The following is a 13,792-nucleotide window of genomic DNA, read 5'->3' on the forward strand; positions in this document are numbered from 1 at the left end:
ACCCAAGGGCAGGAGCTGTTGCCAGGAGAACCAACCATGTGATTGGAGGGCTGGACTTTCAGGATACCCCCCCCCCAACCCCTCAAGGGAGAGGGGCTGGAGACGGAATCAAACAATGGCCAATGACTTGGTCAAACATGACTATGCAATGAAGCCTCCATAAAAACCCAAGAGGATGGCGTTCAACTTCCAAGTTGGTGTACATGTAGAGATGTGGGGAAAGTGGTGCCCCTGGAGAGGGCATGGACACTCTATGCCCTTTTCCCAGACCTTGCCTTATGTATTTCTTCACATGGTTATTGATTTGCTATCTTTTACCATATCCTTTAACAAACTGGTATGTGTTTTCCTGAGTTCTGTGAGACACTCTAGCAAATAAAAAGAACCTAAGAAGGAGGTTGTTGGAACCTCCAATCTATAGCTGACGGTCGGAAGCACTGATGGGGCTTGTGACCGGTGTCTAAAGTAGGGGGCCAGGGGGCAATCTTACTGGCCTGAGTCCTTAACCTGCGAAGTCTGATGCTATCTCTGGGCTGAGGAGACAGTGTCAAAACTGAGCTATAGTCTTAGACACCCTGCTGGTGTTGGAGAATTGCTTGGTATTCGGGTGGGGGTAGGGGACTCCAGCTCCCTGCCCCCACATGGGGTTTGGGTCCAGGAATCCAAAAAGAGGGCACATAATGCCACCTCTATAAGCACTCCTATTAATCTAGATCTTTTCATGACTTTTGAATCAGTAAGACTGCCTTTCATGAAGTTTCTTCAGCATTCCATAGGAATGAGTGTAGTAGTCATCAATGTCTTTAAAGAGTTTTAAAGAGCCTTCAGATGGAAGGCATGCCATCTTGCCTCTATCAGGCTTTTTTAGTTGTTTATATAATTCTCCACCTTCTGCTCTATTATGGTCTTTCATTTATAAAGACAACAAATGTTATAAAAGGCCGGGGCTTGGACACTGTAGTATATTAGACCTAGATCCTGTGCTACAAGCTTTCAATTCATCAGAGAAATGCTGATGCTAGAGAGAGGTGGGCATAATTTGGTCATCCTCAAGAAGCAAAAGTCTCAGAACCCAGGGGGCATGAGATCTAGTTTCAATTTACTGTTATTGACCTGAGGCAAGAAATAGGACTTCCATAGGCTTGTCATTTCTCCCTCTCTAAAGACAAAAAAAATCTTATTCTCTTCGTGTCCCTTTTATCTTAAGATCCCACCCTGAGGTTAGAAAGCAAGTGTCTGTGAAGCCAGGGAAGTGATTTACATCAACACATGCCATTCTCATTACCGTCACTACTGAGTAATGCTATGCTACGGCCTGGTGACTTTAGGGAAATATTTATAAGAAAGAGTCTTAGAGAAAAAACAAAGAGTAGAGGGAGATGGATAGGAAGGGTTAGGAGAGACAGAAAAAATGTATTTATAAGAACGCAGTAAGAGGCCCTAAGATCAGCTCATGTGGAAAAAGTGCCCCTAAGCTCAATTTCTTTTCTTTTTTTTAATTTTTAATGTTTTATTTATTTTTGAGAGAGAGAGAGACAGCATGAGCAGGGGAGGGTCACAGAGAGAGAGGGAGACACAGAATCCAAAGACAGGCTCCAGGCTCCAAGTTGTCAGCACAGAGCCTGATGCAGGGCTCGAACCCATGAATTGTGAGATCATGACCTGAGCCGAAGTCAGATGCTCAACCGACTGAGCCACCCAGGCGCCCCCGCTAAGCTCAGTTTCTAAGTATGGCCTCAAGTGCAAAGAGACTCACCGTCCTCGATGTCATAGGCGTAAGCCGAGAGGCGCAGGGTAGTGGCGCAGTACTCGCATTTGAAGCAGCTCCGATGGAAGAACTTGCCCTCAGCACTCAGCCTCTCCATCACGTAGACCCGCTTCTGGCAGAAATAGCACGTGTCGCTGCCTCCTAAGTTCTGTGGGAACTCCTTCTTTATTGAGCCCTGGAATGGGGGATGGTGGAAGATATGTCAGAGCCAATACTTCTCAGCCTCACCTCCTGGAGGTGCGCAACCCTTTCCATAGATGAAACTAACCCTCACTAAGCAATTTTGTTTTGAGACAGACTAAGATGGCTCACTTCGCTATTGGCTCTCCCAAAGAACAATGGCACTACTGCAGTGACTATCAACGGGTGCCCTCTATACAGCAATCGGCAGGAGTTGGTTCTGAATCGATACAACCAAGAGGAATCCCTAGTAAGTTTTACAGAACTTCATAACAAACCAAATTATTTTGACAGAATTCTATTTTGAAGGTAGCATAAAAATACCTACTCAGAGTTCATGTGGTTCTACATGGAGGTGGGTCTCCTGGACTCTAGAGCAAACAATCACTTTTAGAGATAATAAGTATGTTTTTCCACACAACATTCTAAACAACCAATCAGTCCTAAAAATTCAGTTATAAACTTCAGACAACCTAAAAAAAGTCACCGCATGGCATATATTAGTTATATACGTTACTAAGCTACTTAGAATAAACCAGGTTTGTTTACCACAGCTGTGCTATATCTAGATAGACAGTGCCCTTAATACATCTCTTACCAGTTCCTTCTTGTCTAGAAGGGTTTTGGGCTGTTCTTTCCTTTGAAGCTGATTGGCTATCTGCTCAGCCAATGAGCTCACTCCGCCCGTGTACATCTTTATATACTTCTATTGGTTGGAGATTATAAAATGACCAGAATGATGAGAAATGAGAAGGAAAAAAAAATAAATAAATTAAGAAGACAGGGGAAAAAAATCTTTGAAAGATATAAAATGAATACAAGGTGCAGCAGCAAACCATGCCAATACAGTGCCCACAAGCAGGGAAACTTGGTGGTCAGAGAAATGAGTGTCAATGTCCACACAGAGGTATCAGCACAGGTAAGAATGATGTCTGCAGGAATAATTAAATTCAGTAAGGGAGAACTTAGTCTTCCATGTCTTTTCGGAGTATATAGTTCAGGGAGGTGGGAAGACAGGATGGATACAAATACAGAACAGAGTTAAGAAGGGCCTATATTCTAGTGACTCAAATTACATATAAAGAATTCAAGAGGAATAACTCCCACTCAGACAGGACATGTCCAGATTACCAGTATGTTTCAAGCTGGGTCTAGGAGAGGGCTTGGGAAGTTATTTCCTCATTTAGAAAACAACTAAGCTCAGGGCGCCTGGGTGGCTGTCGGTTAAGCGTCTGACTTCAGCTCAGGTCATGATCTTGCGGTTTGTGAGTTCAAGCCCCATGTAGGGCTCTGTGCTGACATTTCAAAGCCTGGAGCCTGCTTTGGATTCTGTCTCCATCTCTCTTTGCCCCTCCCCCACGTGTACTCTGCCTCTCTCTCTCTCTCAAAAATAAATAAACATAAAAAAAAAAAGAAAGAAAGAAACTAAGGTTATACTTGCAAGGCTGACTCTCCACTTGGTAAATGATGCCAACAGCCTAGTATTACCTTCCTCCTACTAATGCTTCACTCATAACTCTGGTTATATGTATCAAGTATTTCTGAGCTTTATCTGGAAGAATCCTTCTCAGCCCATTCTCCTCCTTGATATTTATGTGATCTACCCAGGCTCTAAGGCCAAAGCATTCTAGACTGGGGTGGGCACCTTAAACACAGCTGCAGTAGGCTAACAGGTGGAGCCATGTAGACAAGTTGCTTAGTTTAGTCTTGGGAAGTTGGGAAGTCAGAAGTCTTGGGAAGTTTCTAGTCCAGGAGGGATTATTTTTTCATAGGTTGAAAAAGAAAAGAAAAAAATCTAACCAATTCAATCCTCTTCCTAGCAATGTTGAAGAAGTAACAACCAAAACTACAAAATTTCAATTGTAAGCCTTCCTGCTAGGCAGCCTAGCTGGAGTCTGTCCCCAGGGAATGAGGTCAAAACCTTGCTGGCAGTGCTTTAGAGACTCCCAAGGTCACCCTTCCATGTGAAGATGGCCAGGACACCTGGTGTGCATGACTCTCCTCTCATAAACTATGTGGAATAAGAGAGCTGCCTGCCTAGTTTGGGGAGCCCTGAACTTCTGACTGAGGAACACACCAGAAGCAGTTGTCTTAGGGATGTCCACAACCCCATCGGGAAGTGGTTTGAACGGACAACACACAAAGTCAGGTGTGAGAGAACTGCTGGCCTGAGCAATGGTGTGCCCTGGGCTGGGCAGGGGCAGACAAGATAAGTGGGCTGGGGGGGAAACTAGCTCTATGTGAACACGAGAATAACAGTACAAATGAGCAAACAATTCTCCAAGATTCAGCTGGAACTGAGGAGTCAATTCTATTTTTCAATTTAAAATAAGGAGATTTCCAAGGATTGGTGCCATTTGCTCATTAACTACACAGCTTATACCCATTAATGGCTGAGAAAAACAAGTGGCTCTAATATCTAAACCTTCTTTAGATTAGAGCTATTAGGGAAGCTTACTCCTGAAACAGACTGACACCAGGCAGAGCTGAGCAGGTCACTTAACAGATGACACTGAGGGTGCAGAAAGTAAGTGAGGGTGTAGGCCAGATGCTACCCCTAAGCCTGGGACACTGAGCAAGCTCTGGATCCTCACTGCTCGGCAAGGACCCTTCCCTACCACCAGAAACTGGCATCCTCAGCAAATATAGCCCAGGGCTGCCTGTGTCAAAGGCATTTGTCACATTCAGTTCTCAGTGATGCAGTAATACTGACAAGCATCCCCCCAAAAGAGGTGGAAACTCAAGTTTTATTTTTTCTGGCATGAATAGCAGATGGTATCCTTCTCCCCACTCTTAAGAAACAGTCTAAATGTGGCAATTGCTGGACTTACACTTTTGCCACCACACATGCACATGCTTCCACACACATACCATACAGACTGCTCGAGAACAGGAAACATAAACAGAAAGGGCAAAAGGAACCACCGACCTTTCTCTAAACTACTCTATAGCTGGATCAGTTCCACTGTGGGAAATAGCAGGGTTCATTCCTCAAGTAATTACAATTCAAGAGGCACCCACAATACTGCATGTTCACCACTCCATTTAAGAGATTTAATTACACTATTGTTCATATTTTGTAATACATATCCATACAAAGACATTTGGAATTTAAAAAGTTAATGGCTGAAAAATGTTTGTTATTATTTTATATAGTTGAAATATAATAGAAGTGGGTTTACTTTGACAGAATTGGATGCAATGAAAGCTAGCAGCCTCTTTAACTTTGGCATATGCCTACAGACCTCACATGCAAAACCGACAGACAGACACACAGACAGACATACATACACACAAGCGGATTCCCACAGAAGACAGGACAAAGTTAAATGCTCTGTAACCTCCCTCCGGCCCGATGACATTTGCGTAGGTGAACTGAGAGGCTGAAGAGGAAAGAGCTTTGCCAAGTCCCAGGCTGTGCTACCTGTCGGAGAGAGTCAGAGGAGGGAGAGGCGGGGCGGTTGGAGGAGCGAAGACTAAGAGAAAGCTCCCACTGGTCAACAAAAAATCGACGAGAAGGTTCAGGTTCTGGCTACAAAATACAAGATGGAGAAAAAAAAAATCAAAGGAAATGTTAAATAAAAAGTTACATACTGACCTGAATGTAAGGAATTTGGGGGTTTTAGACCTTTATCTAAATAACAAATACAGTGAAGAGACATTCTTAGTTCCCAAAAGCAGGAGTGGCTCATGCAAGGCTTCCATTTTACTTTCAGCTCGCTCACCCTTTGCCTCATGCTTACTGTGATGCTCGCTCTGGAACATGGTCACTGCAGTCGGGAGCCGTCTCTGAAAGCCTTGTCTTCTCTTGCTTGGTGGTCTTATGCTAGCCATCCCAAGTGGATAATGCTGCCAGCCAGGAGGCAGCAGAGGCCAGGGGCCGTGTCCTACTCACACACCCACTCTATATGCTCTGTAGAGCCCTTCACAGGCTTGAGCTGGGAATTCTCTGGGCAAAAGGAGATTGTACCACCTCATCACTCCACTGGCCTTACAAACAGCAAATAGGGACAGCAAATCTAGAACGAAGCTTACTCCTCCATAAAGGCCAGAAATGTGGCTTTGTCTCTTCCTATGGCTAGTGCTCACAGAAACTCTGCCTGCCAAGGAGCCAGCCAAATCCTAGCAATGATCAGGAGAAAAGATCCCAAGTCCTCTGGAGACTGCATGCAGCATGTGTTGCAAAAGTAAGCTGGGATCTTCCTCGGTGGTGGACAGGCAGCCGGGAACTGTCCAGTCCCCAGAAAGGGAGATGGGGGCTTAGAGCTCTGGTAAGTGAAAACTGCCCAGTTTCCTACAAGGTTCAGGATGAAGTACTTGCAGTATTTCCCATGACAGAGGGAAGTACTACTGTCATGGTGAGAGAAGCCCTTTGCCCCTCTAGCTCCACGCAGATCCATCACACCCCCAACTCAGCCCCACCCCCACTAAATTCACAGCTTTAAGGGGTGACAATGTGGAGTGTCACCACCCCTGCTCCAGATGCTCAGCCAGCTCACTGGCCCTTAGCTCAGCACTTGGGGTGGGCTCAGAGACATAGGCCCAAGGGGGAGATCTCTGTAGAAGAGTATCATCCACCAGAGAGAAACAAGGGAGAAGGCAACTCTCCCAGGGACGGCAAAGCAGTGAAGCTAATGGGAAGACTGGGGGTGGGAGTGGATGGGAGCAGGTGAGTGCACGGGGTAAGAGCATGGAATAGTGGACAGAAAATCCTGGAAGAGAACAAATTCAGTAACCCTTAAAAGTATCTAGACAGGATCCCTGCAGTGAAGACTCCGGAAACCAATCCATTGGGAAAATGAAAGAAAATTCCCTGCAAACCTTCATAATTCCTGAGTTCAAAATCCTACCTTTCTTCTGGGGCATTGTAGCCCTAGATTTTGATGGTTTCTCCCTGCCCATCTCTCCTTTTATTTAACACACTTCCCTCTATTCTTTTTCAGTTAGGCAGTTTCATTAAAAAAATCACCAGGGCCTCATTAACTATGCATTCATTGAAATGCAGGGCTTGCCCTTCTCTGTGAAAACGCCTACTTTTCTTTTTGAGAGGAATACAGCCTGGGAAGAAGGAAGAAAGAGGCTGGGCACATAGTGCCTGTGGGAGGAAGCAGCCCAGACAGAAATGAAGAAAGCAGAGCTGGGCTGTGAGTGACGAGATGAAAAGGACACCCTCCTTCCACTTCGGCCCTGGTCTCTTCTCCCTAAGCCAGCACCAATCCACGCAGGTCACCTGCTTCTGCTTGGCGACAGAGTGTAAGAACAGAGCACTAGCTTCCTTCACCGTGACTGTATTTCTCAGAGAGCAAAGACAGAAAGAGAAGTAAAAATAAAAAAGGCCCATGTGAAATTAACAGTTATATAGGATTCTTCACTCTTGCTGCAGAGCTTAACTCAGTCAGGGATCAGGTTTAAGTGTAACAATGACAACCAAAAGTTTCATAAAATAAGCAGGCTTTTTAAAATGAGCATCTCTGCTATTCAAATTATATGATGGCCAGGTGTAATCAGTAGGTCCCCCTTCAGTTTTTCAGAAGAGACTAGCTAAAGCTTTTCATTATGCACCCCTATCTTGTCACCACCTTCCTTCCCCTCCATCGGCTCTTCATACTTGAAAAGTCCCCACACCAGTAAGAGCTTTGGCTCTTAATTTCTACCTCAAGATCCCTGAATGTCCAAAGATGTAAGCAAATGTCACCTGCTGACTGATGTCAATGCTGGGCAGATGAATGCTCTCCTGTGAATGCTATTTACATGGGTCAATATGGTTAGCAACAAGAATTCTTGCTCTTGGCTGAGTGACCAGAGTGTGCACAAAGCAAGTGGAGAGGGGACCATCCCCACCGTCCCTCTGCCCCACCACCTCAGCGTGCCCCGTCCATTTGGCTCTCAGCATCCCATGCCATGATTCATGCTTTTACCCTCTCATGGTGGGGACTCTGCTTGCCACGGCTGTCAGCATCAAGATCCCTGTACGTCTGTTGGCAACAAAGTAGAGACTTAAGCTCCATCCAAATGTTCTATGTGGCCCTACTAAGTGACAGTGCCAGATATTCAGAATTCATTTCAACACACATCCCCTGCCCCTGACAGATCCCCACCCCAGGAAACCACAATCCCATCTATATCAAATCCCGCGACCCCAGGACAACTTTCTGTCCAACACTCTGTCCATCTGGCCTCCAGTGAGGTCAGCCACACGAATAAAGAACTACGGTTAGTACAGAAGTGGAACAAACATATTTCTTTTCACACAGTGGCACAAGATCAGAGGCATTAAATGTATGGTTTAAAACGAGAAGCTGGTTAGGAGGGTGAAGTTTTCTATAACAAGATATTAGAAAGGAAAAGGTGAGGAGATGGAAATTGGCTGAACAAATGGCCGTTAAACAGTTCAGAGGAAACTCCAGGATGGGGAGTGGTCCCTGAATAGGAACATGGGACCAAAGCATCATTTATTAAAGGGAGAAGTAGACGATGACTGGAAGCATTTTCAGTCAACAGATAGGAATATGTACATGACAGGCAAGGAAATCCTAAGACAGGCATATGGCTGCCTCTACGGACCTGAGGAAACAACTATCAGCAATTGTGTGGGAAAAGGGAAGGCTACTCATCACTCTTTGGATTACCGGTGAGGATTCAGCCGACGGCCTCATACTGGTGGAAGAACTAATCCAAAGCTTCTGAGTGGCCCATGAACATGTGGTCTCCACAGGCAGGATGAGGCCAGAGCCTGGGTTCCAGAGTCACACCACCCAGATTCAATTCCTGACTCCATTACTTACTGTGTGAACTTGTACAAAGTACTTGGCTTCCCTGCCCTATGCCTCAGTCTCATCTGTAACATGGAGATGATAATAGTATCTGCCATAGGGTTATTGTAAGAACTGATGTTGATAACACATCAAGAACTGAGAGTGCCACCTGGACCTAAGTGTTAGTTATTACCTAGAGACAAGGTATAGGGTAATTACTAAATCTACAATGGCTGAGTTCTTAGGCCCAGGGACACAGTGCAGGCCTTTAACAATCAGACATGTTACTCAGGGGCCCCTTTTAAATAGGCCACCTTACTTGAGAAAATGCCTTTCCATAGATCCTGCCTTTAAAATTAGTATTTCATTTTATAGGAATGTCCTACAAAGGTCAATTTATATTCTATAAATATAGTTTATGAAAGTATGCTTGTTGTCCTCTTTAATCATGTCTGTGGTTAACTGCTCTATAAAGCATTTTCAAATGGTCTGCCTGTAGTGTGAGTGGGGTAGATGGGAAGGGCAGGTATTTGCTGGCACAAGTTGGAAAAGCACGAGGCAGGGCTCTCAAAATCAGAAGGAATCAAACTCATGTAGTGAGGCCCTATAAAAAGCTTCCAAAAGCCCATCCTAATTATATCTCCTTGTGCAGCAAGACAAAAGTGGCTGCTTTAAATGAGGTTATGTAAAAATGTGTTGCTCTCTGGGGCTTTTTGGACCTTATATCTGTGACAAATATAGTTTAAATTTTAGGCTGTGCTTGCTTGCATAGTTGTTCTCCTATGATGTGGGACTAAATTAAACCAGGGTTTGCATATATTAAGTGCTATCCTGAGGTCTTACTGGGAATTGTTCATCTGTAGCAATAAAAGTGCTTCTATTACAAATGGTCTTTCTGTTCTTTGTTATTTCTGAAAAGAGGGGGTCCTGATTTGGTCTCTGCCCTAGCCACCTACACAGGCAGGCAGGAAGACAGAGACAAGGACCACAGAGCATGCAGAGAAGATCACCTGCTGGCTGCCAGGCGCCCGACAGGGAGGTGGAGTAGGGGGAGGAGAGAGTGTGATCACTTTTTTGGGGCAGGTCCGAGAACGCTCCTTTTCCCGTCGCTTTTACACCAACAGACACAAACAGAGAGAACATTGGTGAAACAGGTGCCATGTTTAGGCAGGTTCTGGAAGGGCTAAAGGGCATCTGCCAAAACCATCCCTCCCTTGCCTCTCCATGCTCAACAGCAGTTACTGTATGGTCAGGGAGGACGACTTGTCACCATTGATCGTTGGCCTCCGGGTCACACTTGTGCTGTTTGATAAGTGCAAACCACATGAACAATCTCCACAGCTGGCCTTGGGGTCAGAACTTGCAGTCTAACACTTTCTAAGTGCCAGGGATCAAGGGTATCTTCTTTGTGAGTTTTACCAGGGAAGTTGAGGACAGAAGAAATGGGCTTGGATGTAAGTAGAGAGAAAGGGCACACAGGCCAACTATCATGAGGGGAACATGGAGACTGCCTCCCAACGGCTCAGTCACCTCTACACCCACCAGCAGCAAAGCAGCACTCTCCCGGAGGGCTCACCCAAGACAACACCGTGCCCTGGCTTCCCTCTTCTCAGTCCCCTCACTCACGCTCAAAACGTTCTGGAAAACTACCAAGGAAATACAAGAAAGTGCAGGAAACAGAATATAAAACTTAAACATCTTCCACTAACTGAACACCATACATACCCATGGATTATTTCCCCATGTTGCCCCTCTCCTTTCTACTCCCTGCCTGTGAATCTATCATTTAGAGAACTCTTCAGTACTTCGGGAACAATTACTTATTTCTAGGCCAGAGGAATCCTCCATTTCCTCATGCCCAGAATGATCACATGGGGCAGCACACAGGTGAAGCATGGGAGGGAGAAGGAGCCACAGAGGTTGTGAGGTTGTGAGGCCCGGGGAAAGAGTCCCACTGTTTGTTCCAACTTCACATAACAATTTACTTCCATATCAAGGCTGGATGCCTGCAGGACGCATTTCTGAGATCAAAAGATAGAAGGGCGGGGAGGGCCAAAGTGTTTACACAGTTAGATAAAAAAAAAAAAAAGAAGTCGTCACTGGCAAGCAAAATTGTTACTCATTTTCCCTCGTCTATACCATGACCTAAGTGCAAACTGATTCTTGTGCCAACTCGGCCACCATTGCCCTGCTTGCCACACCCTAGTGCCTCAATCCAAACCTCTTCAAGAAAAACAAAAAGTGAGTCATGGTAAGGTACTGCCAGTCAGCCCTTCATTCCTAAAGGGGGAGAAGGAGGGCCACAGACGATGAGTCAGAAGCAGAGGGTCACTGGAGCACACTACTGGATCCCCCTGTTCCCACGTTTCTGGAGCACGTGGCACTGCCTGCCAATGTTCTCTTTTAGTAGATAAATTTACAAGGCCAAGACTCATGATGCCGCCCCTGATTTAGTGTTGAGAAAAAACTACGTGAGTTAGTTTTTTCACGGCCAAGTAAATTCACAGTTCCAAACTCCATAGAACAACGATCTAACAGGATTCTCACTGTTCATGGTTTCACCAAGATCTACTCAGATACCCTTTCCACTGTGATCTCTGGTGCCCACTCCACAGAACCCAGGTTTGCCTTCAATGGCTCTATTCTGCGGCCTGCAGAGCCTAGCAGCATTCTACTTCATGGACTGTAATCCCGTATTACCCAGATGACAACCTAGCTATGTGTCTCCATGTCGCATCCCACACAAGGTTAGAGGTCACCAGATGGTTCACAAAAAGGGGAAAGATAAACAGTTCCACAAACAACAAGCTCTTGATGCCCCTTTGGTACAGTTCCATTAGGTGAAGAGCTCATGTGCCAGTCTTCACCAGGACAGAGGCCTCGGCTGAGCCAGCCTCCTTGGGTCACACTTAATACCCCTTGAGACCTCCCAGCAAGCCAACCCAAAGCTGCTCTGGGCACACACCTTTTAAAGTCATCTGTTCATCCGTCTACATGTGTTACTACTGACTTTCCTTCCCTTTTGCTTCTCGTATCTCAGACGACCTTTCTGGATACTGTCAGAATCTAGAGTTTGGGGGAATCTAGTTTAGAGTTCACTTTCCCCTTCAGCAGATCCTCAACTAAAAATTACCTTTCAAATCACACAACCACGTAGACTTCAAGACAAAGGTAAGAAAATAAAATTGAATTCCGTTTTTAAAAAAATTTTAGTTCCTTTTATTTTATTATTTTTTTCCTTTCATAGTTTATTTTTTCCAATCACTATACCTTTTATTTTTTATTTTTTTAATAGTTTATTGTCAAGTTGGTTTCCATATAACACCAATGCTCATCCCCACAAGTGCCCTCCTCCATGTGCATCTCCCCCCTCCCCTCCCACCCCCATCAGCCCTCAGTTGATTCTCAGTATTCAAGAGTCTCTCATGGTTCGCCTCCCTCCCTCTCCCCCACTATTTTTCCCCTTCTTCTCCCCCATGGTTTATCTATACCATGGAATACTACATGGCAATGAGAAAGAATGAAATCTGGCCATGTGTAGCAACATGGATGGAACTTGAGGGTGTTACGCTGAGCAAAATAAGTCAGGCAGAGAAGGACAGATACCATATGTTTGCACGTATAGGAGGATTAGGAGGAACTTAATGGAGGACCATGGGGGAGAAATTGAATTTCTAATGAACTTTGTTTGTTTGTTTGTTTTCCAGAAGACCTCCCCTAGGCATAGAGAAAGAAGCAGGTTGAGGGGGCTGTTGTGAGTCTGGACATTGCTTCCTAGCTTCTATCTCAGACTCATGGGCCCTGCCTTTAATGTGGCATATTATTTAAAAAGAGGTTAGAAAGGAAACTTTTGCCCTGAATATAATTCAAATAAAACCCACTTGCCACTCCCTCCAGCACCTCCCAGTAATAGCTGGCACTCTGAAGCACAAGTGGAAATTGAGGGTCAGCTCACTTGACCTCTCAGAATCTTAGTCCTAAATGATACCAAACCATAAGACAGAGAATCCAGGCTGCACTCACTAGACCAGGAACTTGCTCAACTGTGACTTGGGAGAAAATATGGCAGAGGCCCCAATCTTTCTGATGGTCTTCCTATTATCAGCCAGGTGCCACGCCCCACCCCCTTTTCTGTCCTATCCTGCTTACAAGCAGCTTTCTAGGAGATCCTGTAAAAACTTCATTGAAAAATTTCAAAGAGTATTTTAAATGGAGACAAAACACCCAGAAAATGCCCACGATCATCTTTGTCGAGGGTCTGGAACAAATACAAATCACAGTTCAAGGCTACTTCTTGGCTAACATTTTCCTACTTAACATGAAAGGCTCCACTGCTCCAATTCTCAGCCTTGCTGAATCCAGGATTCTCCTTCCACTGGTTACAAGGATACATGAAAGCAAAATATCAACTTGGGACAAAGGTTATAATGGTAAAACCGTAGATGCTAAGGTAACTAAACTACATCCCACATAGCTTTAGCAAGTTTCAACAGCAAATAACCTACCCTTTTAAGTGATTTCTCAATTCCCAAAGAGTTAAATCAATCATGCAATACAATCAGTATGGTCTGTTAAACTTTCCCCCTCAGTTGCTACTCAAAAGAGTCCAGAGGCTTCCTGTCCTTGGGAGCGAGGATTCTAAAGTGTTGGAGGCCTCAGCCATGGCTGGCTCAGAGGGAGGAGTGGGGTTGGAAGGCCCAGGGAAGCAGCACCCATTCTGGTCCCTGGGCAGCTCCTTTACCTGTTTCCACTGGGGGGTGGGAGCAGGGCGACCCTGCTCAGGTAGGCAGCAGGACGGCTGGCTGGCCCCACGCTCTTGTGTCGGCTGTGACACACAGGCCAGGTATGGGTGGGGGACAGGGCATGGAGACAAAACAAAATAAAATACATTAAGGTAGGAGAAGACACAAAAAAGACATTCATGCATGGTAGACAGACACACATCTATGAGCTGGGAGTTGGGGGAGACACAATTAATTCTTAGAAAGGTACACTTATAATGAAAACAAGATACCCCACCCCCACAAGCCAAAAGCAAAGGCAAAAGGGAAAAAAAGAGGAAATCCGAAGCTGTAATTTTCACTATCCT

At 45.2% G+C, this 13,792-nt stretch overlaps 1 protein-coding gene across 5 annotated transcripts in view; it reads right to left on the minus strand.

Moving 5' to 3' along the window:
* MICAL3 (microtubule associated monooxygenase, calponin and LIM domain containing 3) overlaps nt 1-13,792 on the minus strand; it is a 271,709-nt gene that overhangs the window by 84,914 nt on the left and 173,003 nt on the right. For 4 of the 5 annotated variants that reach the window (XM_039249995.1, XM_039249994.1, XM_039249996.1 and 1 more), the window contains exons 17-18: nt 13,445-13,528; nt 1,757-1,943 (exon numbers count right to left, since the gene is read on the minus strand). In XM_039249995.1, the coding sequence (XP_039105926.1) occupies nt 1,757-1,943; nt 13,445-13,528 (271 nt within the window). Of the gene's footprint in view, nt 1-1,756; nt 1,944-2,546; nt 2,655-5,372; nt 5,481-7,866; nt 7,924-9,713; nt 9,813-13,444; nt 13,529-13,792 lie in introns of all 5 variants that reach the window. The other variant, XM_039249998.1, reaches the window with a different exon arrangement.

This window comes from Hyaena hyaena, unplaced genomic scaffold (assembly GCF_003009895.1).
Source record: "Hyaena hyaena isolate Hyena2069 unplaced genomic scaffold, ASM300989v1 scaffold_368, whole genome shotgun sequence".
NCBI lineage: Eukaryota > Metazoa > Chordata > Mammalia > Carnivora > Hyaenidae > Hyaena > Hyaena hyaena.